The following is a 21,942-nucleotide window of genomic DNA, read 5'->3' on the forward strand; positions in this document are numbered from 1 at the left end:
CGTTGTAGTCGTAAATTAACTGTGCTGACCTTGGCGCTGTAAAAACAACGGGAATCTTGAAGACCATCCTGGGAAAGGCAGGCGCTCTTGTCGTAAGTCTTATCTTACAGGTGGTATTTGAGTAAAAGACTGTTCTGATCTTCTCAACCTTCACTGGCTTCAGCTAGTTGTATAACATGCATGGTATGCTTTAAATCATGTCAATCCTGTCAAATATGGCATACTTGCCAACTCCGAGTATTCCCTATGCATTATGAATAGACGTGAATAAAGTGGACCCCCATGTAGAAGGATTCCAACCTTATTCCCATACTCACCAAACTCCATCAAAGCAAAGTTCTGTTACTCCTCTGAGTGACTGGGTAGGATCCTAGCAGCTAGCTAGCCATACACGTAGTTGGTCATTGGCTGCTAACAAAGTTTCACTGAATACCAAAAGTATTTCCTTGCCCGTGGACGATATTGATCTTACTTCACACTCCCTCGGCTGGTGAGAGTGAGTGACACCTTCGGCATTATCGGGAAAAGAGGTGGAGAACAAATGACCGATTTATTACTGCTCTAAGAGATGTGCTAGTAGCGCCTCTATATATATTCAAATGTCAGGGTATGTTCGATTTACGACTTGACTATGCAGCTGAAAGATTTCAGACAGCTTGAGGAGTGATTTCATGTGTAAAGAGAAGTCTGGTGAGCTGCCCCTGTATATTATATACAGTACTAATGCACTTGTCCTATTTTGCACATGTCTACGTCTTTTCCCCGTCTTGCCCTTTGTTTGCACTCACAGTTGATAAAAATGGCGCGGCTGCTAGTAATCCGTTGTCATTACAGGCTAGTAGTAGAGAAGAAGATGAAGAAGAGAAGGTGTAGGAAAGCTGCAGCTTTTCAGTCACCATCCATGCACACAGGGCTTCACATGCCCGAACTGCAGTAGGATGTGCAGATCGAGAATCGGGCTGCATCGGGAGCCACACAAGATACTCACGCATGCAGAGCGGCACAACCTCCCCATTGATCTTCGGATGCGAAGAAACAGCCATCATCAAGGCACAGCAGTAGGTACTTGCCCATTACACGCCTCAAACTCTTACAACACATTGACTTTAACCTTCAAGTTCATTTTGGTCCCAAATGGACTTCCTTTACATACATTTGTAAAAGTAACACGAAGAAGAATCCCATTATCCGCACGCGTTAGTAGACTCTTTCTGTCGAATGCGTGCTTCGCCTTAGTAATAAGTAGAACTATAAATCTTACTGTAACGTTCAGGACAGTTGCACCTGCTTCATAACTTTGTTCGGCAACCTCTCTTTGGAATCATGTTAAGATTTACGGGTACGTCCTTACGTATGTGGAGTTCGCACACGTACATTAATGTTTTGAGATGTAGGACGTAAATCTAACCCGTCACGGACGACCGTAAGCATGGCCCCAAGGCTACTGATAGCTGATTTAAATGATGTAATGCTTTTTGCCTGGCTGAAATTGTTCTCTGCAGCAGAATTCCTATGGGAAGTCCTTTTACACACTATTGAGTAGATGGATGTGTGACAAATTGAAGTCTAACTCACTGCACTTTATAACCGGTTTTCCCCCGGGCGGTAGAGACATTATCATCCACATTTACAGACCGGCCGTTTATTAATTTCAGGCTTATCCAATTTGTTCCGCGACCCTGTGCGGCCCCGGCTCACTGGATACAAAATGCAGATGAGACGAATGCTTGCATGATGCATCTAAATAGGTTCCTTGGGGGACGGTAGGGTCGACCCGCTGGAGAGCATCAGAGCGAAGATGAATGGTCCGCCCCGCCAGGATGGCAGACGTGAGGACAGGGTGGAGGCAGCTTTCGTCAACGCCGAACAACCGCTCGTCGGGAGGAATATTACAACCAACATGAATGCTTTTATGAAGCATCATAAGACAATAATGAATGAAAGCTTTTACCAAACATAACTGAATGATATTGCCTATTCTTTATAGACGAATAAATTTTTGGCAGATGTAAAATGGCCTCCATATGCCTTTTCCTTATGACTTGACTAACGTTACACATGGCAATGGCAATATCTTATGATCTTATCATAATCTTATCTTCTTTTCTCTAAGTCGTTAATACAATAACTAATATGTTGACAGAACTGAGTTATTTTGCACTTACAACTTACATGTGCACCACCCTGTCAATTTTGAGATACATGTAGTAACAGTAACTCGAGTTCATGAAGAAAACTTTTTTTCTGATTGAGCCTGGCAAGGTATATTGAATTGAGGGAAAGTTTGTAATATATTTAGCTCTGTCAAAAGTTTTAGTCTCTACGTAGCGACGAGATGCCAAAACAGATGCAATTAAAATGCACACAATCAATCATCTAGTTTGAGATAGTGTAAGATTGTTGCGGCATGAGAAATCAGCAGGCATCACGCTGACTAGCTGTGATGGATGGCATTGAACTGTTTGCTACAAGATCCCATCAAGTTCTAGAGGACGTCATCAAAGACCCCCCTTTTCCCCTGAAAGGAAATCTTTATTAAAGATACATAAAACGAAATCAAAGTGCAGATTGTAATTCCGGCAACATCTTTCCCCAAAGGAAATTTCATAAGATAGATGATGTAAGTCGTTTGCTTTAGAAGATGAAATGTCATTGATAGTTTCTTTGATTTCAGTATATTCATCATTTTCAATGCAATCGTGTACACTGTCCCTACAGATGGTAGAAAAAATACTTTAATGTTAACCAACCAAACTACTGGAATATTTTGCCTAAAATACTCTCCATCCCACTCTGATGCAAGTATTAGTGTGACTAAGTCATGTACAATACAAAGCAAGAGACGTGACAGCGTTGATTTTAGGAAGTTTTATCATAAAAACATTTATGTCCACATTCACAGGAAATTTTTTACAGACCAGTGTCGCAAACGACGACGATACGATGTCAATTTATTCTCTAGTATGTTAAATCAAGGCAAAGATGAGCAGATCATCTAGAATGGATTGCTTCGAGTCACTGAAGAAATAGCAAGGTACTAAACAATGTACGTTCTTTTGTCGCTTGTACAAGGACATCCTGTTTGCATCAATACATGTCGAAATACCTCATGTCTTACACATAACTGTGATAGATCATACTAGCAGCTAGGTAACCAGTAACTAACTCCTAAAGTTTTCCCACCCCTGTCGGGATATAGACAGCGGGGAGGCATTTTTAACGAACTGAAAAGATAATGAAATTGTGATCCGGTATTCATCTGATGTCTTTCTTGAATTTACATAAAACATATTCCGGATGAGCCTTTGGACAAAAGAAGGGCCAGACATTAGTCCACCTCAGCGTTGTTGTGTTTTTGCCAGCGTGTTTTTCCACAGTGTAGCTTAGGTATGCCTCATTCACTGCGCGTTGTTTTTCCATGTTTGATAGTAATTGAAGCTTGTCGTGTATCGTAACCTTAAAACGTGGCAGCATATCCAGAAGATTCACCAAACTTCCCTCGTCGTTAAACGCTAGAAGATTCATTTCGCCAACTGTTCCACTGAAAATGATGTCGCTGGACATAAGAAACTTCAGCTCACTGGCATGTCTTCAACTGTATGCGTTTCTTCGTTCAGCGTTTGTAAAGTGTAATAAAAGTCCACACGTTAAGCCTGTTGCAGCATTGCGTTGATGAGGAGGAACTCTTCAAATGGCAGAAGCTCCATCACGAACATTAGGCTGCTTGCACTCTTGTATCACTACCACCTGAGCCTGGCAATTCCACAGTTTATGTTTATGTACATGGATGGTGATTGGGAGCCTCCAACATGTCGGCAAAATGACCAGATTCTCATCAGCCTTGATGACCAGAAATGCCGGCCCAGAGTTTTCCCTCATGCGGCTGTTGTCTGATCACCCCGCGATGCTCTGTACCGTCCGGCCCTGTCAGGGTCACAGGAGGCGGAACATCTCCGGTCTCCTCCCGATCTGGTAGGCGTCCATCTCGCTTTCGGTGGCGGCTGAGGCGCGTCCGGCTGGAGGATGTGTGAAAACATGAGACAGGATTGAAGAACTGTATTTATAATCAGCAAATTTCAAACTTAGACAAACAGCAGATCCCTAACATTCTAAGTCAGTCATCATCATTAATTTTACAACTGTAGATCTCGCCAACAGCAACAGATCTTAGCACCAGACTAACATATAATAGTGTTGAAGAAGTGTACCAACTTGGGACTGTTGACTGCCGATTCTTCTGTCTTCTCCCTCCGGCTGCTGACGGTCTACTGTGGAGTAGGGCGGCAATGGCTGCACTAACCCTGTTGGTGATGTGATACACAAGTATTCACTTATCCACTATTCCTATGTCATTAACGAGTACTAAGTATATGTTCGAATCTCAAATTGTCGTGTACGTAAGTATAGCTTGATTTCTTTGATGTCAACGCCGGAAATATAATCATCTTCAGTGATACGATGGACGTATACGTAAAATTGAGGTAAACTAGCAGATAAGAATCAGACTAATTTTTGTTATTTCTATTGCAGGTGATTTTTATGTGAATTTGAAGGAAGACACAGTGTTTTCCGTACCTGGATACGACAGCCCAATAGCCGTCCACTCTTTGTCTACTCTGGGGGGAGGGCGTGGCTTCAGCGTGCCGTTCATCTCATGGATCTCTATCAGCCCGTCTATGTCCTTAATATCCAGGGAACCCAGCTGATCCAGCTTGTTTTTATTGTAGCCTGGAGGAGGTGGCATCGGACGAGACACTGTCACTGATGTGGTGTCTGCAATGAAGCAACTTTGTCGTGTCTTTGGCATGAAGCCAGTGACTATTGCGTTTATGCCTTACCATGTTGATTGATTCATTATCTTAAGTTAAACATATTGATGATATCAACTAGATCAATAAGCATCACTTTCAGTTGAGCCACGATACGAAACATGTTTTACTTAAAGCACTTATATTTAATAATTAATAAGACGACATTACAGCAGGCTAAAGAAGATCTGGAAAAGATATTAAAGGAAACGTCGATGGAGGTTAGATAATGTAAGACTGTACCTGATTTCCTGTCGTCACCCAACCATTTCTTGCGAAAAAAGAAAACAAAGATGGCCGCCACCGCCGCCATGACAGCGACCATGACCGATATTCCGACCACGATGACCAGCGTGTGTGGTGACCCCGTGACCTCCAGCCTGAACTCCCGTTGGTCAGTACCGAACATATTCGTTCCCTTGCACATGTAGGTTCCCTTCCACCCTTCGGTAATCCCATTGATAGACAAGGTGCTGAGTTTGCCACCGAGTATAAGCTCCTCCGTAATGTCAACCCCGTTCTCCCCGCTAGACAGAGTTGATTCTATCCCCTGTACATCTCTCCAGGCCCACTGGATGGTCTTGGGTACCGGATCAGACACGATCTCACACGACAGTCTGGCTGTGTCGCCTCTCCGGACTGTGAACGTTGTTGAACGTTGAAGTATGTACGGCCTACCTGCATGGGTGAAGACAAGAAATCACCAGTAAAACTCATTCTTTGCGAATAAAAAAAGTAGCAATAAAACTTATTCTCTGCAACTGCCCTGAATACTTTAACCATAGCATATCTCTATAATCCCATAATGTATCATAATGCGATTGTATGAAGGCCTCTTTTCTTTACGACGCCATCTATCTTTAAGAGAATGGGAAATTTACGATTCTTTTGTCTTGTCTAGCACTGTTTAGGCGATTGAAGAGATACTAAGCCGATAGAGGACAATTGAAATAATGCCAACGATCAGTCAATCGTAAAATAATTCCGTATCAAGGATAGCTTTGAGAAAGAAAAGCACTTTACCGAGAATCTAAAGCACATAAATCAAAATGGATAAACCTGCCTCTAACAGGATCTCACGCTCAGAATGAAAGTTGCTTTTCTAATTTTTCAGCAAACCTTCTCTAATCCGTGTCATCAGGAGGCACCCAATCCAGCATCAATTAGTCTTGTTAGGATAACAGTTCTTTTAATCATGATTGATTCTGAACGGGAGACAATGAAATATCCGGCTGGTCCTGGTGCCTATATGATGGAATGCACCACGCAGCCCTGCTGTAGGTTATTGATGGCGTGGTTACAAGATTAATTTCCGAGCTGCAGAAGCTGCCATATTGAGATCAATATCACTTACTCCTTGACTTTTTGGGGAAGCACACTAACACGATGTTATTATTGTACGGCAGGTGCGGCAATATTGAGGCATCAATAGGTAATCTTGGCAAAAGAGACGCGAATAAATGTATCTAAGAGAGTAAAAAGTTATATCAAAGAAGTTATAAAATTGTTTTGTAACCATCTGAATGGTACATGGGATTAATAGAACAAATCAAGTTTAAGACTGGTAATAAAGAAAATTCACAGGACACCTAACGCTTTTAAACCTGTCATACTGAGGCACAAATAGCTATTATAATGTGATGGATATGGGCGCAGATAGCGTTATCTGCAGGTTTTACTGTTGTATGATAGGTCTTAGAAATACTGTAATGCCATCGCGGCCATGCATATTGGACCAACAGGACAAATTAACGTCATATACTTAGGATACTAAAGATGACTTACAGGCTTATAAACCTGCCACAATGCGGCACCGATCGCTAGCGTGAGAAATGCGTAGGCAAGTGGCACTATATTTAGAGTAAACTGTTATAGCATAGGTTTTAGAAGCACTGTAATGTTGCCATATCCAAGCTTATTGGACCAACCGGGCAAATTAACTTCATATGTTAAAGGTACTAAAGATGATTTACAAGACTCCTAACACTTACAAATCTGCTATACTGGGACACCTATACCTGATGTTTGCGATAAGGATACAGATGGCAGCAAAGGATTTTAGAAACGCTAGACTGGTGCTATAAGCATGGCTAGGGGCATCCAGAAAAACTAACTTTACGGGTTGAATTATGATACACCGAACTGTTGTAAACCTGTCGCCTACATGTATATGACATCAGGATATAAAAAGGTTGTTGATTTCTTCCATTGATGGCAGTAAAATTAACGATTTTGAAGTTCTGTACTAATGGATGGTATTACCGGAGCGAACTCATCTAAAGCTCTTACATTAATGGCATGAGTAGTGATGATTTAAGAGTTCCTTATCTCTTTAGCTGATGTAACTTGTGAGTGTATATAGTGCCTGTGGGGTTGAGAAAATTGCACGTGATTTACGGTCAAGATACTGGCAGTATTTTACTATGGTGCTAACTATTTCTTCGTGCTTTATGATGTGACTCTTTTCCTTCTGCGTCCAACATAGGGATTCAAACCTACCAACAACATCGACATATGTATCCCTTGTAGTCGCAGGAAAGCCTTCGTTGGTGGCCACGCATTGATACGTCCCCTCCACGTCATAGCGCACCCGGTGGAACCGGAGTGGGTTGTCCCAGTACAGACTTGTATCCTTCCGCCGCCATCTTACCCGGGGTGTCGGGTTGCCGCTTGCCGAGCACTCGAGCAGGAAGCCATCTTGTCCGTACATGACACTGACCTTGCTATTGAGGGAGGGGTCTATCCAGGATTGATCTGTGAATAGAAAATACATCTGTAAAGGTTTCTCAAATGGCACTTTTGTGTCGGCGTTCTTTCTCGATCAGATATGAAGTGGTAATCGCGTTTGTTGACATTCTAGACGGCCATGGCGTCAACCCATGGGGTGCAGACAAGGTTAGAAGCCATTACCATACCCCCCGATAGATGTTCGATGTAAAATCCGTCCCTGGCACCATGATTCAAAAGTACCATCCCAGATAGTTGGTATCCACGTACGCGAGGAGCGTGAGCAAGTACCGTCACTAATAACCAAGACTTAGTCATACAGGGCCGTCTCAACGATATGACATATTCTAGCACATGATCGAAGAGCCTCTCAGGCCAGATATGATGGCATGAGAATGCACTTTGTCATCGTTCTTGGGGTATTGCTGTTCGGGCCTGGCTTTTTCTATACTGCCGTGAAGTCCGTGTATCCATTAGGTGCGTTTCAGGCCTCTTGTAGTTTGACAACCTTTCGGTCTTGCTCAGAAGAGAAGCTACAAGAATCCACAGAACACGATAGAATCACCCTGCACAAATAAATCATGGTTTTGGGGTCTTGTGTTTCAACCAAATTACATTCGTTAGGCTCGAGTGAGAACTGTAATCAATGGTTCTATTATGTAACGCGTCTTTCCAAGTGATTATTCTACTACATAGACGATCAATCTATGTGGAATTTGTTCATTCATGTCGAAAAGTTCATAACCAGTCATTGACACAAACTTAGCTTTGTGCTGTTATCTAACACGAAGCTAAGGGAAGACATATCGGTAGATCTGCGATTTGCATCAGGCATGTCTCCTGAATACAGGCACGGAGGAAAAAAGATGCCCTGATCGCAGTCCTCAAACGCTTATAGGCACAACCTTATTTATGGTCAGAGATATTTCAAAAAACTTTGAATGATAACAGATTGTTCAGATAAGGTATAAAGATGCCGAAAAGATATATGACCTCAATATTTACCGCTTCCATCACAATAACCATGGCGAAAAGCAATCTAAAGGTGAGCCTGTGGAGATTGGTCGCACCAGGCGAGATTGCCAGGGGATCCCGCGGCGGCTGCAGAATACACCGCGATGGGCACAAATCTTCCTCCAGCTTTGGACGTCTTCTTAACATGCGGACTTCATAACGTTTTTATCTCTGATTTATGGGTTCCATCTTTGGTGAACTACTTCTTGTCAAACATCACAACAAAACTAGAACAAGATTGAACATTTGTGCTGACTCCAGCTGCAAAAGGCAGAATCGCAATGGCAACTCGTTGAACTGAATATTTGTACGCGCCCCACGTGGATTTTGGATCCAGTTGCTTGAGTAACTGCTGGCGTATTGTATTACCTGGATGTCTAACCTTCATCGACGTAACTAGTTGTTTTGTGGTTAATTGCCATCAAGAATAGACATTATACATGATATGAAAACAGTATGTTTTTCTAGCTTGCATAGCTGTTTTTTTCTTATTACACATATTGTAGAACCATGAACTTTGTGAATATCTTAGAAAGTTATACGCTGTACCTACAAGCTAGTGCTACTTATAATGCTGACTTGTCGTTTTCATATGAAATAGTGAATACTTACATAATACATCTAAGCTGACAGTTCCCAAACCAGGCGGGGGGATCTCGTTGTCTGCCGTGCACTGGTAAATCCCGCTGTCATGCCTGCTGACCTTTGGTAGAGACAACGTCTGCCCTCTGGGAACAAAGGCATGCCATTCATCAATCTACCCAAGCCCTTTCTGCACTGTCACTGATTTTTGCCAAAAAGTTATGGAAGCCTGAAGGACCTTCTTGCGTCTGGTCAGAAGGTCGCGAGTCCACTGGGATCTATATAGTTCAGGATCAATAAACTGTAAGATCTCGCAATACCTCAGGTCGCGCTATATATTCTGCTGACAGAGGGGTAATGCTTTCTGCAATGATATGATTTTACGAGCGGGATATCCTTACATCTTGATGGTAGGAGCGCATCAAACCCATCAAGCAGAGGGATTGTCTTACCGTCTTCCAATTTTACAAATCATTATTATGATGATGATCATGATGACAAATCATTGTAAGCTTTGATAACTAGGTCAACCATAGTAGCAAGCCCCAGTCTAATGTTTTATTATGTACATATGAAAAATCTGTAGCTACGTGACTGTCAGAAGGTTGGTCCAATATGCACATCCAATGTAAAGTATTTTTCACAGCACTTCGGCAGGACGTCCAATTTGAGATCATTTTTGCGCATTTAAGGATGACATCCTGTCTAAAGTTGTCAAATGTTGTGATATATAGTCAAAAACGATATGGCCTGCAACGGGCAAAATTCTGGTGCAACGTACGTTGAATGAAGATCTAACAAAAACCATGGAAAGTCCGGATTTCGTTCTGCAGACGTTCTACCGACGTGCTGGCCTAAATTGGATAGTGCACTACTTGCGCACAGACAAGTTTGACGTCACCTGTCATTGACGCCCTGGTTCAGGGTCCCGCCCAGTTTCCTCCAGGTGACGACAGCAGGCGGGTTACTGTCCACCACACACGTCAGGTTCACCTGGTCACCTTCCTTAGCACGTTTGGAGGATTCTGGCACGGTCACTGTCGGTGGATCTGCGAAGTTTGGAAAATAATATTTAAAATAGTGCTTCATTAGATTTCATATGCATCTATTGTTCTCTGAGTTAACTTAAGGACAGAAAACTGTAGAATTAGCAAGATAAAATCTCGACCCAAAAGTAAATAATGATCGAGAAGCAACGTTTCTTGTGTCTTTCGAGACTATGGTATCTTCATGCTGAAAACAAACCCGTCTCTCTCCAGTATTTGTCAGAATATTTTTCGAAATATACTGTCTATAAAAGAAGGCAATTACTTGTGTCTGAGCTGACGATTTTGCGTCTGTTACCATGTATATAATGGCCATTTTTCTGACTTCCAATGTAACAGTCGAAACACAGATCCATTCAGTAACAACATATCCTCCTCAAAGCAAAGCACAACCATCTCTCCAGCAAGCGTCTCCATTTATTGATTACTGCCTCCTTCCCCGTAAAACGAACAGCACTGTCCATATAAACATCATTGCCGGAGCACAAAACATTACAGTCAATGGGAATTGGAGACGCGTATTGACAATTCTGTTCCGTCCCTTAAATGGGCTTGTGATAAATAAGTACCATAAAACAGAAGACCTTCAACTTGTACAGTTAATGGATATGTTCTTAGATTGTTGTCCATTCATGTACAGTCTAACTGTGGGGTTGTGTTTCGACGGTATAGTGCTCGACTCGGAACCAAGAGGTCCTGGGTTCGAGTCCTGACATGCCACCGATCTAGTGCCCTTAACGCGACTTTTCCCACTTAACTCAAGTGAAAATGAGTATGGTCTGTCCTGTATGTGTTTCTATGTGTGGGGACAGCAACAGCTGCCTGTGTCCCATGTGTATTGTACTGTTGCAATTTCAATACATCAAATCAAACTGTGTATACTGAGGCTACTTACAGCTGACGGATACTATTTTGGATGCTGTCAGAGGCCTGACGACACCCTGGAGACCTTGGTCAGCCACGCAGGTCAGGTTGTTCCCGTTGTCCCACTTCTTCACTTTAGTGAGAACGAAATCCAGCGAGGTTCGGTCCATGTCCTGTTTCCGCGGAGTTTTCCCTCGCTTTAACAGTTTGGTCCCGTTGAGCCAGGACAGGGTGGGAGGGGGGTACCCTCCCTGGGAGGAGCAGGTGAGAAGAAGTCGCTGCCCGACCGGAGTGGGCCGCTTCCCGCCAACGATCTCCGGGGGCTTCGCTAACGGAACTGAAATCAGATCGGAATTAGTACAAATGGTTATTGTGAGTTAATGCTGATCAATATATTTTACAATCATTGATTATCAAAAGAAACAGCCATCATAAGTCATTATGGCGGCTGTTTCTTGCATGTCATAATCTGAACTTTGCAGTGGTGTTTCAATATGTTATAGTAATGTTACTGAGTATACGTAATGTATATATGGTGCTGAGTGCATATAATGATGTATAATAATAATATGATGAGTATATATGCTCGGTAACATTAGGTCATACTAGCTGAAACACTACTGCAAAGTTTAGCTCATAACACGCACTTTTCCACGGGAAGGTAACAAATTATGTCTATAGCTTGCAGGGATACATTTCGTAGCTGTCCAGTTGGATTCTGTCCAAGAATTTCTTCAAATGATTCTCCCAACACCTCGGAGAAACTTGTTTAATATCTGTATGTGGCCGCCTTGCGGGTGTGATTTAGCGTTTTTAAAGCTTGCAGGAATACATTTCGTAGCTGCCCATTTTGGATTCGGTCCAATAATTTGTCCAGATGATTTTCCTAGCACCTCGGAGAAAATTGTTTAATATCTGTGGCCACCTTGCGGGTGTGATTGAGACAGCAATATAATTGCTTTCTATGCACGGCGGCGTCGCCATTGTCCAAACGACCGTGATGGAGAGTGGGAGAGAATCATGAATTCGGTTCCAGTTATGGGGAGGGGGGCAGGCGGGGTCAAGGCCAACTGACGAAGGGCAGCGCGCTTGGGGCACAGATTTGTATAGCAAATACCAGCATTACGCAAGTGATTTATCCTGTTTCACGATTCTATTCTACCCAAAACACGTTAGCTATCGACGGGGCTTTTTTTCCTGATTGATTCTTGATGTTCTCATTATACTAAAGCTAACTTATTGCTGCGGGGTTTTTATTCAGTACAGTATTATGTGTTTACAGGTGCCTTAGAGAATACAAATTGACCATGGAAGCTCTGCGTGGGTGTCGTCCCAAAGTGTTCATTCAAAATAATTTTAGGAACTGCCAGGTTTAGCACGAACTATACCCGATCGATTTAGTAGACCAAAAATAAGTGCGGTGTAACATTGGTATATTCTGTGTATATATATTCCAATCATATTTATGAAATCATTTGTATCTATCCCATTATAGCTGCACAAGATTGCCCCATTTAGTCTTTACTTCGACGTTCATTTGAAACTTTATCATACTTTGTATCATCACTCCTTTACTTTGGGGTTCAAAGGCACGGCGTATGCCTGTTTTCTGCCCTCAGTACGTATACCGACTACCTGCAACCTCAAATTGAAGCATTTATTGAGACGGATGGAATTTCACATGGTTTCCAACAAGTCTTCGCACGGGGCAAATTTACGGCGCGGTAGAACGTGTCAGAACTTCCTGCTGCCTTGTTTATTGCGGTGCAGCAGAGTGCTTTTAGCCTGGGAACCATCCAGATTTTCGAGCGTTGCGGAGCGAAAATCCGGATGGTTTTCGAGCGTTGCGGAGCGAAAATCCGGATGGTTTTCGAGCGTTGCGGAGCGAAAATCCGGATGGTTTTCGAGCGTTGCGGAGCGAAAATCCGGATGGTACCCAGGCTAGAGTGCTTTATTACTAGGCTGAAATCCCGGCTCACCGATGACTGTTAGCGCGGCGTTGGGTGCCGCCGGCACGGAGGGTGTGCTGCACCGATAACCCCCCGCATCTCCCAGCGTCACCTCCCGGATCTGCAGGTTGTACTCCCCCGCTGACGTGTCCCCGATCACGAAGTGTCTCCCGTATCCAGCCGTCACCTGGATGGACAGTACAGTTACCTTTTTGTCCATAGGAATCTATGGTTAAATACACTGAAACAAGTCCCGATGAAAGTACTTTCTCACATTTCAATCTCAAAATTTCTTTTGCACCAAAAAGCCACAAGGGTCTGCTTCCCAAATATAGAAAGAAAATAGGAGGTTGACCAGCTCAAACTCTTACAACAGCTAGCTGAATAAACCCTACTTTTGACCTAATTTTGTCGTGCATCCATCCGCCTTGGGCAGGCCAGAGCTCATCACTCAAATCTCTCATTATGCCCACTAAACTGGTGAAATGAACAAAATTTGACCAAAATAGGACGATTTAGACCCTACCTGTTCCTTCTAGCCCAAAAATGTCCAAGCTGGACCAGAATGTTCAAGAGCAAAAGAAGGATTTTCAAAGATATTATCTAGGAACTACAATTGTCATTTGGGACTCAATGGTGGTGTCTCCCCACCTTGGTGCCCATGGAGATGATGCGGAAGTCGGGAGGACCCTCCCACACCACCACGTCCTCCCCGGTCAGCCCGCTGAACGTGCAGGGCAGCGTGACGGCCTGGCCCCGCAGGACAGCCGCCGACTGGGGCTGCACTTTGTACGAAGCGGCGTTGGCTAGGGAGAGAAAAACACAACATGGGTGTCAATTAGCTTTTAGAGAAAAAAAGAAAATAATCATATGAAAGTTTATTGCAAATCCATGCCCAAGGCAAGAGCCTAACTGCAAGAACATGATAAAGAAATAACTGTAAAAATGATAACAAGTAAAGCTAATGCTACTTTTGATATGGTTAATGTTGGGTTTGACTTCTTTTCTGTGTGCAGTGGAGTATGAAATTGCCGACATATTGCGGGATGTATGAATTGGGAGGTGTAATAAACAGGAATTGAGAACATGAATCCAATGGGATAAAATATACAAAAATGCTTGTTTACACGTTCGCAAGTATTTATCACTTTTTGCTCAATACCACCACAGGATCTACGTTATCATGTCATCTATACACATTTCATTATTCTGAACCATTCCTGTACAAACCCACATCTTTCAAGATTAATGTTGGTATTACCGATCTCATTACTATTACCAGAACTATATGATACTCTGGTGACAGCGGCAAAGCTCAGAAGATATTGGGTTACAAGAAGGGAGTGGATCTTCCCCATAAAACTTTCCGAGAGGACGAAACTTTGATTTCAATTTTGGAGGCTTTAACACATGATCAGGCTCGTGTTACGGACGGTATAACCTTTCTTCCATTTGATCACAGACGGAAAGGTCAGCGCACAGCTGATTTATGAATCTCTGCGCTTTTTATTGCGTAGCGATTGCTGCATGTCCATTACGAGCCACTCATCCCGCCGTAGACCCGATATATTGGCCCTCGTTTCGGTCAATATTGAACGGCAAACGCCACAAGTCCGATAGGTCCCGCCTCCATCCGGCCCGAGGGAGCGACTAGAACATAATCTGGCACTAACTATCTTCACGCGGGGATGCACCTGTTTATTAATACGGAAATATTATCACGGTTTTCTAACGTTAGAATGCTTCGCTCTGATGCACATCCGCTCCTCGTGTCGCCCATTGGTCAGATGTTCTATCCATTTGTCTCCAGCAAAAAATCAGGTCAGCACAGAAATCATCTATGCGGGGAAGGTCATTTGTACAAGTCCCGGCTCGCTAGTGTATAAACGACTCGCTCCAAATTGTTTTTGGTCGAAGAGTGATGAGGTCGATTGATTAGACCCCAACTGCGGTGAAATCTTTTATCCGGGAAAGCGGGTACTCGACATGAAGTATCTAATGGCGGGGGAAGAGCAGGAAGCCAGAATCGAACGCCATCAGATACGCCGTGAGAAGACAGACCATTCGTCAACCAGATTCCAAACAAAATTGAACGTTAAGTTGCAGAGCCGTTTCCTCTCCTTTGACAGCACGCGACGGCCGGAGGGCATGTAGGCAACATTGTAGCAGGAAAACACAATATACTTTGTCCCCCAGCTGCGCAGTAAAGCTACCAGAGCGGTATATTGTCCCCTGGAACCAACTGCAGTTCTCGTGCTGTGTACATATTATCGCCTCCGGGTAGATGGAGACTCCTGAGACTCAGGTTTACTACAGGAAGATGAGTCGGAATACCCGGCGTTATTTTCAGCACATGCCCGGCCGTATGTCACCGGCATGGATTAATGTACCGTACTGGACCAGACTGGACTTATAATGAGTTTCAAACCAATAACGTCATGAACCTAATCGTTAATAACCTCCGTCACGTTTTCTTCGTCCAGTAGATACAAGGATAAAACAACAACGGCATGAAATAATCTCTGATAGTCAAATCTCATAATAGCAAAAGTAGTAGGAGTATACGTTGATCCGCAAGTAGTTGTACGTTCTTTATTGCTTTGCTTTACCTTCTTTGACACCGCCCCTGCAAATAGCCTTCGGGCATGATTTTCCCCAATAAATTCATTTTAAATTACTTCTTTATTTGCTTAGTATTATCGTTCCTCTTATCATAATGAGATAATAATTGTAATTGTTCTTACTGATACTAAATACCCCCCAGTATGAGTGAACTGAACACTGTGTCCTGAAATGACTTCTGTTGTGTTTTATGCTCCAGTCTGGTTAGAGGAAACAGAACGCCGAGACGGCAGAAATCCATTACTGCCCCGAGGGTATGTATAATTGTACATGGCGACCGGCCTGCCGGTTCAAATGGTGCAGTTAACGCCAATGGGCATTAATGTTAAGGATAATTACACAATACGTGTTTCATTGTGCAACTGCAGTGTCCTTATCAAAATATTGTTGACTCAGTGAAGTTGCTTATTATGAAGTCATTTTTCCATAGCATTTAAGGTAAAGTTTATCCCAACCTTGGTCTATAGGACATTAAACACATCTTACCAGGCTCGACACAATGACTAACTGCGGTAGAAACACACACTTTACTGTAGGGGGTTGTACTGGGCATGTCATTATTGTTAAACAGTTATTGAAGGAAATCATTAGGGATGTATTTTAAACGTCACGGTATAGATAACTCATTGTGATTTTACAATGGACATTTGTCCAAACATTTCGTATATGTTTCAAAAGACTATAACAGAACAACATGATAATTATGTATTCCTGGCAAGTAGAGGATCTTGCATTGTTGAGAATCTCTGTCTAGCTCAGCGCATAACACCAGGCAATCAGTCACCTTTAGCCTTCCTGGAAGTTTGCGGTACATTTAGTCAGACGGCTTACAGAGCTTTATGATCCTCCGCAGCACTGGCACAAAAGGATGCGACAATCTCACAGGTGACTATCTCCTTCGGGTTTTCTTAATTCAGGAGTAGATCTCCTGAGAATAATAGGTTCTTAATGGGGCCGTGCATGTGCCGTGAGATACTGAAGTTAGAACAATGAGCGGCTCGGAGACGTGGCAAGCATTTCTGCGGATCTGACAGCGCGGTAACTCTTCAATTGTGACTCCGGCCCTGGAGAACGACCGGCTGTCACATCGCGTTGCCGCCCGTTCATATCCACGGCACGCCACACTACATGATTTATTCTATCTCCGACAGTGCGGCAGAACTTCCTCAGAATTCTGTAGATATTGGCATCAGTCATCTCAGAGGAGTGGAATTCCCCTGAATAAACTCAGACTCTGCTCGCTCGTATTTCATTTCCGGTATTTTCTTCTTGTAGTGACGCGCTCAACGTCAATGTACAGTAGTCCATTTTCTAATATTCGGAAGAACTCCCCCAGAAGGCTCAAAGGTCCACTTTTTATCTAAAGATCCCATATTTTATATGGACTGATTGGTATCAAAAGCAGGGATGGAATCATAGAAAAACTGGAATCGTGAATAAAACGTTATGTTTGATTTTTTTTTTAAATCCTCTCAAAAACGTAAGAAATGTCATTTCAGAATGATCAATTTTCAAAATTTTCCCGGGGTTGCATGCCCACGGACCCCCCTCCCCAGAAGCTCGCACCTACGGTACTCGCTGGTCCCTCAGACATTGGGCCCCCCTTCCTTCAAAATTCGGGCTACGGGCATGATTTTTCAGGAACACAGGCACGTATCGTAAGAACTGAGTTTGACGTTAAAGTCTGTAATTTTGATGCCGTTCCTGCGGTTTAAAAGATCACTTTCGTCACGGAAGTTTATAATCCGTCCGCCGAGTAACAACAGCCCACTGAGCCCGCCAGGAGACGTATGTTGTGACGGCACACGGGTTATAAGCACCTCATCCGTCAACTTCACTACTGCGTGTTTTGACAGTTTTGTTCTACTGATCCAGATGACTTCCTTCATCTAACGTCTGCGTTTGTTGTCCTCTGTCTATGACCTTGCTCCCCTCCCAGTCTATTATGCATCTGTTATTTTGCGGTCTGTCACAGCTGACTTGTTTCTTTGAACAATGTGATGTTGTTCTGTTCTACATCATTCAAATCTAAACGTACGTGATAATATCTAAGCACAGATATTAATTATTAGAAAATAGCGTGTTGAATATCACAGACAAAGCCACTGAGATGACGTGTTCATTGATCTTGCTTAATACATTTTACTTTACACTAAACCCTTGCTTTATCTATGAGAATGAAATAGTATATATATATCTTTGTTTTTGGCCTTAACACACGTATACATGTATATGGCTCCTCATTTTAGCACACCGGATCAGGACAACAGCCACTGTTTACAATTGCAAATAAAGCTGGATGTCTCTTCCCGCTGATAAATCTTATTAGACTGTCTGACTTGCTCATGGAGATGGGTTAACTCCTTCCCGAGGTGTAGGTCGTGACGTTGTGCTGGCTCAGCAGCGTTAATCTGTTCACCATTTCCCCCGGACTGTGTTAGCAGGGTGATTGGACGGGCAAGCATCCTGACTGCGGGTCATGGCTCTCTCGCCGTGACGCCGGGATATCAGTTTCCTGCAACTCTTCAGAAGCTCTTCGTGACAAGAAAATCCCATCTTCTGCGAGCGTGCAAAAACTGTCGGGCAGTGGGTATAATGCGATCCCACCCCCAGGGGTTGGTGGATAGTCTTTACGATGTCATAAATAGCGCTGTCGCGCCGTTCCAAACGCCAGAGTGTCAGGCTGCCGGCAATCTCCAGGTGTACCGATAACGCCAAAGTTTTTATGACAGATGTTTAAACGACCGTGCAGCTGCCTGGGTGCTGGTGGCTCAGTGATAAAAACCTGAATGGCGGTGGACATAAGGTCAGGTCAGGGAGCGTCCTGCCACAGATAGATCCCAGGTAAGCCGTCTTCACTGCGGAAGGAATTCATCTACAGGACGTCCACACTGAAGATAGGCCTCATAAATATGAAACAGCCGTCTTAACTGATGCCCGCGCGGTTTTTGATGTGTCGCCAATGTGGCAGCCCGCCTTGCTCTAAATGATGATTGCGCCTGCTAACAGTTACCGAGGCCGACATATCAGTGACAAGGTCTCCATTATCAGCCCGACAATTCTCAACAGCTGATGTTCGGCACACTCCGTGTGTTTGTCATGGCTTTTACTGCCGTGAGCACTGCTCACACTGGAGATGTGTTTTCATCATGTACACACACGGGGGCAACCGTAAGGTTTGGCGGGAGGTAGGGCGCGTGACGGCGGGTTGAACGCCGGGCGAATATTCCGCCTGCATCGCTGGTGCCCGCCTCCAGCTGGTGATTACGCGCCCCGTGGGACAACCGTCTAATTTTCTCCCAAACTTCCGGTTCCAGTGATAGATTGGGACATACTTATTACGTTCGGGAGGAGGTTTATATATATATACATAACGCCATGCAATGTGCTAGAGGCTGGGCGATCAGAAACATTTCACAGACTGGTAATATCGTCAGTGTATAGCGAAATTTCACGGGCATGCAAATTCTAACACCATCAAAAGAGTAGAAGTTATCTGGGGGAATGTATATCTGAATCTTACTGCTACCGTCCATGTTAGGTTCCTAAAGTTCCACGGCAGCTTACCATGGGGTCGTCAAGTTAATGACCGCGTGATATAAAACTTGAGGAGATACATTAAAACGTAAGGCCCACCTATCCAAAGGCAATGACGCTGGGAGCGCTCTTTGATTTTCGAAGTTGTAAAAAGCAAAAGCATTCTGCGATGTTAAGCACCCTTCTGCTCAGGCTAGCACTGTGTAAAAGGGAGCTTCACCGTGAATACAGAGGAGAAATTACTTGAGTGAAGTAGTTCTAATTGCGACGTGTCTGTAAGAGTCCCTTATCATTTATCGAGCAGTTGGAGAGCAGATTCCTGGGTAGATCTGGTAATAAACAAGCTCTAAGAACGCACTTATCTGTAGTCAATCTTACCGCTTTCGCATTAGGAGAGGTACGAGATCGATCGATGTTTTAAACGTTGTCAGGGAAACAGAAAGTTTGGTCAATGGATGAACAATTAAGAGGCCGGTTTGTAGTAAATTGCTTCAGAGTGGAAAGGACGATACACAGGAAGCACGCTCATCGAAAGATGGATTCTGCCCATTAAGATATTGTCTCTCCTGAAAAGTCAATTAATCAGCTTTTTCGTCTGGTTATCTTGCGAGAACACAATCTCCTCATCAGGTTTGAAATCGATACACCAGACCTGAGCTGGTCTACTCACAACTTGGAGCTTTCATCACAAAAAAATCTCATGTTTACACGAAGAAGACCCTTGAGTATTAACTCTGTGTTTATTTCGTACTTCATAACTAAGTAGGTATTACTAGATTATTGGCTATGGCTATAAGCAATTAATTTCACGGATGGAATACTGAGGATTGTTGGCGGTGGATTACTTAGAACTCCAAATCATATATACGATTTCATCTGCACTACTGCAGAGTTTTACCTACTAAGCCGTGTGGGTATTAAATAGATGAGTAGAGTAGAGTAGGGGAAACCACAGTTGGCGGGTTGGTTGTTAAATTTTTCATGGGCGTCTTTAATTTGCGCGTTCAGAGATCCGGGCTGACGGAGCCGCGATGCCGCGATGTCGATTGCAGGGAGAAGGGAGATTAATTGGAGTGCGCATGCTTCAGTTGTAGCCTTAATTAGTAACGTGGTGTGGCTGAGAAGGAAACAGATCGAAGAAAGGTCACCGTAAACAGTGGTTACGATAGAGACGTTGGTTGGCGACGAAGAGGAAGAAAAAAAATAACGGACTCGTTATTTGAAAAGCAGGCCAGGTGTGGTTCGATGTGGTAGATGAGTTTTGAGGGCGCCGAGGCGGTTAGGATATGATTGCGTACACGGAAGGAGTACTGATTTCTCCCGGCTGTGTGGAGATGTGTGACACGGTTGGGTGGGGACGATCCACACTTCAATTGGCGGCAGAGAGTCGAAAATCATTTCTCGGGGTAAGCGTAATGCACGCTGACGTAGCGAGATGTGTGCGTAATGTTGACGACATCTTCCAACATGTGCGGACTTCTAAGTAGTGCAAAACAACACAGAAATCTGCCAGATTCAACATGGACAGAGTATTTGCAGTACATTTTAGTACACCATAAATACAAGATAATATAGGTAATATAGGTTTTTTTCATAATGGCATATGGAGACGATCTTGGGCACGTCATAGTCTTTATTTACTCAAAGAGTCGACGAACTGTGAGATATCGAGGATGACACTGTCATTATTGGACAAATTCCAAGAGCGGTTTCACAGAATACTGATGCGACATGTCGGGCGTCCTCAAGGCGCATACATACATACATACACGTACTGTCGCATCGCAATATAACAGCGAGTTTAAGACACGGGGAAAGTTTATCCGGAACGCGAGCAGAGAGAGAGCGGGTAGACTCGCCGGCATCCCCGGTGTAATATATCAGACGTTAGGGCCCTGCGGCAATTTCGTGGGTAGACGCAGGTAATTCTCCCCGAGGGATTGACATGGAAGACAACGGATAGCTCATGCCGCGGATCCTACCTGCCCGTTCTGCCCGAGCGCCGCTGATAGAAGGACAAATTCTGCGAGCTTACACCACATAAAAGATACGAATAGAGCTTCTACATGGGCAAGTGTTGAGCATCAGGGCTGCCGCTACAAACACATAACAGTGTAACACCGATAATACACGGACAATACTAATGCCATAGCAAGTGCTTCGTGCGTACCATTTAGGCGTTGCCCTAAACGAACGATGACCTACAACACAAGTAAATGGGTATCGGGATGAGTGCTTACAGTACCCGTCTAGCGACTTGAATAGCATATGGAATTTTCATCAGCGGCGGTAACAACTGGAGCGCCTTCAGTAGCGAGGAGATCGCCATAAAGTCGCCCCATTTCCCCCCGCAATCAAACGATAGCCGTTTGATACTTGACCTGTGGCGGTACCACCCGACCCGTGCATTAATATCTCCCAGGGAAAGCAGGGCTAATCTAAGAAGACCCTCTCACCTCGCCATAATGAAGCCATCACGCACAGGAGCCCCGCCACGACACCTCGCCCACCACACGGAGCAGCCATCACCGCCGGTAACGCTCAACTGGTCTCGGGTAGCGGGCCGGTCGCCAGTCGAGCGTGCTCAGCTCCAACTCCCCACAACAGGAGGTCTTTCAACATTTCATTGGTTACCGACTTATCGTCGGGAATGATCGAATCAATAGTCACTTAGAATGTTCATCTATCAGTCGTTCTCCGCCGGGCCGGGGAAGCGCCGCTCCGGTCCGACCTGACGACAGGACGTTCTGCTGGAGAATGGGGCCGATCCTAGAGACGTCTTCGAGCTCTTCT

The 21,942-nt window shown here is 44.0% G+C and overlaps 1 protein-coding gene across 1 annotated transcript; it reads right to left on the bottom strand.

The window, feature by feature from the left end:
• Window positions 1-2,894: 2,894 nt before the first annotated feature.
• LOC109481050 (hemicentin-2-like) lies at window positions 2,895-21,675 on the bottom strand. Its single transcript, XM_019783525.1, has 10 exons — window positions 21,606-21,675; window positions 13,642-13,796; window positions 13,021-13,177; window positions 11,073-11,378; window positions 10,033-10,180; window positions 9,162-9,277; window positions 7,308-7,562; window positions 5,052-5,486; window positions 4,576-4,773; window positions 2,895-4,016 (listed from the first exon to the last, which is right to left on the bottom strand). Exons 1-10 carry the CDS (start codon window positions 21,673-21,675, stop codon window positions 3,934-3,936), a joined length of 1,923 nt encoding a protein of 640 aa, XP_019639084.1. The 3' UTR covers window positions 2,895-3,933.
• Between the last annotated feature and the right edge of the window lie 267 nt (window positions 21,676-21,942).

The sequence above is a fragment of the Branchiostoma belcheri genome, unplaced genomic scaffold (genome assembly GCF_001625305.1).
Source record: "Branchiostoma belcheri isolate BF01 breed outbred unplaced genomic scaffold, Haploidv18h27 scaffold54, whole genome shotgun sequence".
Taxonomy (NCBI): Eukaryota; Metazoa; Chordata; class Leptocardii; order Amphioxiformes; family Branchiostomatidae; genus Branchiostoma; species Branchiostoma belcheri.